The sequence below is a fragment of the Austrofundulus limnaeus genome, unplaced genomic scaffold (genome assembly GCF_001266775.1).
Source record: "Austrofundulus limnaeus strain Quisiro unplaced genomic scaffold, Austrofundulus_limnaeus-1.0 Scaffold77, whole genome shotgun sequence".
Classification (NCBI taxonomy): Eukaryota; Metazoa; Chordata; class Actinopteri; order Cyprinodontiformes; family Rivulidae; genus Austrofundulus; species Austrofundulus limnaeus.
In genome coordinates this window covers 817,185-820,658 of record NW_013952479.1, presented here as the reverse complement: position 1 = coordinate 820,658, position 3,474 = coordinate 817,185, and the positions used below count along the sequence as shown (strand labels likewise).

The following is a 3,474-nucleotide window of genomic DNA, read 5'->3' as shown; positions in this document are numbered from 1 at the left end:
TTTCAGGACCCCACCTTGATGTTTCAGGACCCCACTTTGGGTCCCGACCCCAACTTTGGGAAACACTGCCCTAAAGCACTAAAGCACTAATAGGGGAACTAATTTCCTGATTAGTGCTTTAGGGCTTTTGCAATTTTTTTAAATTCATTAGTGGATTAGCACTTGCTAAATCTAGAAGCACTAACTTTGTTATAAATGTTATTGATCAACATTATTGTTCACAGCTGAGGGTGAAAGCTGTCACACATTTTGTTCATATGTGTGAAACTTATAGGTGACATATTTACATTGATTATTGACAATATTCTGCACACAGTAAATTTTGCCTCATGTTGACTCTGAAAAATGTTCCATGGGTCAACTGGGTTATTTTAGTGCTTTAGAATTAGCTTTTGCTAAATTTTTCAGTGCATTAATGCTTTAGAATTAGGGGACCTAAATATTTGAGTTAGTGTTTTAGGGTTGGTGTAACTAAGTTTTAGATTAGTGCTGCCCACCACTGCCTTTTTAAGTAAGTAAGTAAGTAAGTAAAGTAAAGTTTTATTTATTTAGCGTCTTTCACAGAAATAAATTCACAAGGTGCTGTACATTCAGGGAAGCGGGGAGGGGGCATTTAAGAAACACCCATTCAAGAAGACATACAAGGCAAACATGGGGGAACAGGTGAAACCGGTCATGCAGCAAACACAGTTGCGCTACCTTTAACAACAGAAAAACTAAAAACCACACAAGGGAAGATGAGGGGGAAAAATCATATCAACAATGTGACACTTTACTAAATGATTCTCTCGTTTTTTTTTCTGTGCAGGTGAGAGAAAAAGACCTGTCTGTGGTCATCAGCACCCTGGAGGAGGAGTTCAACATTTACAAGGAGGTGGAGGGAGAGTCGGTCCCTGTGCACTGTCAGGATGTTTCCAACGGCCTCCAGAAGAACGGCAAAGAAGGTGCAGTTTATCACCCGATTCTTTAGTTTATTTTATTACCTGCTGATCAAGCAAGTCAAGTTATTATAGAGCCTTAAGACATTGTTGGAGGAATTTTAACTTGTTAAAAAAGGACTGATTTCAGGAATAATATGTCTTTACAAACGACAGATCTGGACTGAGTTTGCTTTGTAATGAAAGCACATAACAGCCGTTGAGCTGCACTGGGTTGCATGACCCTGACATGCAGTGGACTCACAACATCCTGAATGACGTCTTACACAACCTGTCAGCACTGTGCACTTCAAATGTTGTAATATTTCATCATCATCGAAAACTAAAATGTATTTTTAGTTGAACACATGGGAACTTTTGATCAACTAGCTGCACGTTTTTACTTTGCAAAGTAGCTCTAACTTCTGTTTAAATGACTGAAGCAACTCTGTTGCATTGTTAAAATCTGAAACTAAAAGGTAATTTTAAAAATGAAGCAAAGCTCTACAGATATTTGCCTACAGGGAGGAATGTGACTGCAGAAAACAAAACTTAATGATGTTCGAAACATTTCTGGGTTGATTTTGGTCTAACAAAGATCCTGAGTGAGTTTTCTAGTTGCTTTTAAAACAAGTAAAATATCTACAAACAGGTTCTAAATTTCTATTTGTTTTTAGAATAAATCTACTCCTGTAGAAATGAATATATATTTGATGCTCTGCATGCATATAGAATGTTAATTAAAAAAATAATAAAAATATTTGTAGAATTTACATCAAAGTTACTTCACTCAACAGAAAAACTAAACAAACAGTTTAGAACTGAGACCACATTTAGTTGTTTTGTTGTGGTTTTTTTTCTTTCAGCCCTCCAGCCCACGGTTCATCCGGTGCTGATCCCTCAGAACCAGTTCTGTGTCATGTCTCTGGACCCGGACACGCTGCCGTCCATCGCCACCACACTCATCGACGTCCTCTTTTATTCCAACAGGTGAGATGCTGTTTGTTCACACCGCAGCAGTACCGCTCTGTAGCACAAGGGGGCAGCACTGAAGCATCAAATAAGGAGCTCAGAGACACTTGTCATTAAAGAGCTTTGAAACTTTCAGTTTCAGTCCATTTTTTGAATGATGGAATATTGTAACTTTATATTGTTTGCTTAAGTGTTAATTTTTAAAATTAAGTTGACAAACGGTGTCCTGATGTGATTACTTTTGAATAAAAATGTATATAAAAATAAAATATTGTATTGTACAGGAATTTTTTTTTTTGTAATTTATTACCAACTCCATGTAAAAAATGTGTATAAATTAAAAACAGGAATAAAAGTGGCATTGTCTCTACTGTCACACTGACTAATTTTATTTATTTTTAGTCCTAAAGAAGACAGCCAGTTGTCTGCAAACCAGGATTTGGACTGTATTCAGTTTTTCTCCTTCTCCCTCATCGACGGATACATCTCATTGGTGATGGACACTGAGGCTCAGAGACGGTAAGGACGGTTGTTTCATATTGATAGTGCAGTTTCACCAATACCAGAACTGACAAGACATCACTCTGGAATATAAATCGATGGTTTTCCTCACTGATACCAAATGGAAATAAATGTACAGATTATTTATTTATATTTCTGCTGATGAGATCCTGCAGTGCAGCAGTTACAGAAGTGTTATCTCTGTCTCAGTGTGATGCGTGTTTGCATTTTCTACAGGGTTAAAATAAAATCTTTCTTTGTTCCAGTTTTCCTGCCGACCTTCTGTTCACCAGCTCCTCCGGGGAGCTGTGGAGGATGGTTCGTATAGGAGGGCAGCCACTGGGTTTTGGTGAGGCCACTTGCTTTTAAATACCTTTTTATATGAGGTGGCTGTGGGTCCTTCATAGTTGATAAGAGAGTTTGCATCAAAGCTGGCCTACATTTGAGTCTCACCTGTAACTATTTCCCCCACTCTATTTCCATCATAATATTTCACCCAGTTGTCACTATTAATGGTTAAAAAGATCCAGAATGTTTATTAAAAAACCTAAAAGCCTGTTTTATACCTGTTGAATTGCCACAAATGTGTCTCCTTGATGTGATTGAATGACAAAAATTGCACCTTTTTCTTCGTGCCCCACCCTTGATGCCTGTCTTGTGAATAGTCAGAACTATCGTTTTGCAGGGTGTGCACCAAATATTAGTGTTGTAGTAAGGGACGCAAACAATTAATTGACTTACGATTAATTGTCAAATAATGTATTAGTTTAAAATTTCTTACATTCGATTAATTTAAAACATCTGTTTAAACCAGGGGTGTCAAACTCCAGTCCTCGAGGGCCGCTATCCTGCATGTTTTAGAGGTTTTCCAGCTCCAACACACCTGATTCAGTGATTGAATTAACTCTTCAAATTGTGCAGAAGCCTGTTATCGCCCAGCCATCAAAGTCAGGTGTGTTGGAGCAGGAAAACCTCTAAAACATGCAGGATAGCGGCCCTCGAGGACTGGAGTTTGACACCCCTGATCTATACCATCTATACCATCTAGGTCATCTATACCATCTAGGTCATCTATACCATCTAG

The 3,474-nt window shown here is 38.1% G+C and overlaps 1 protein-coding gene across 1 annotated transcript in view; it reads left to right on the top strand.

Annotated features, from left to right (window-relative positions):
• castor1 (cytosolic arginine sensor for mTORC1 subunit 1) overlaps positions 1-3,474 on the top strand; it is a 30,206-nt gene that overhangs the window by 15,264 nt on the left and 11,468 nt on the right. Inside the window, exons 4-7 of the mRNA XM_014011137.1 lie at positions 809-944; positions 1,784-1,907; positions 2,292-2,408; positions 2,657-2,739. Of these exons, the coding sequence (XP_013866591.1) occupies positions 809-944; positions 1,784-1,907; positions 2,292-2,408; positions 2,657-2,739 (460 nt within the window). The remainder of the gene's footprint in view (positions 1-808; positions 945-1,783; positions 1,908-2,291; positions 2,409-2,656; positions 2,740-3,474) is intronic.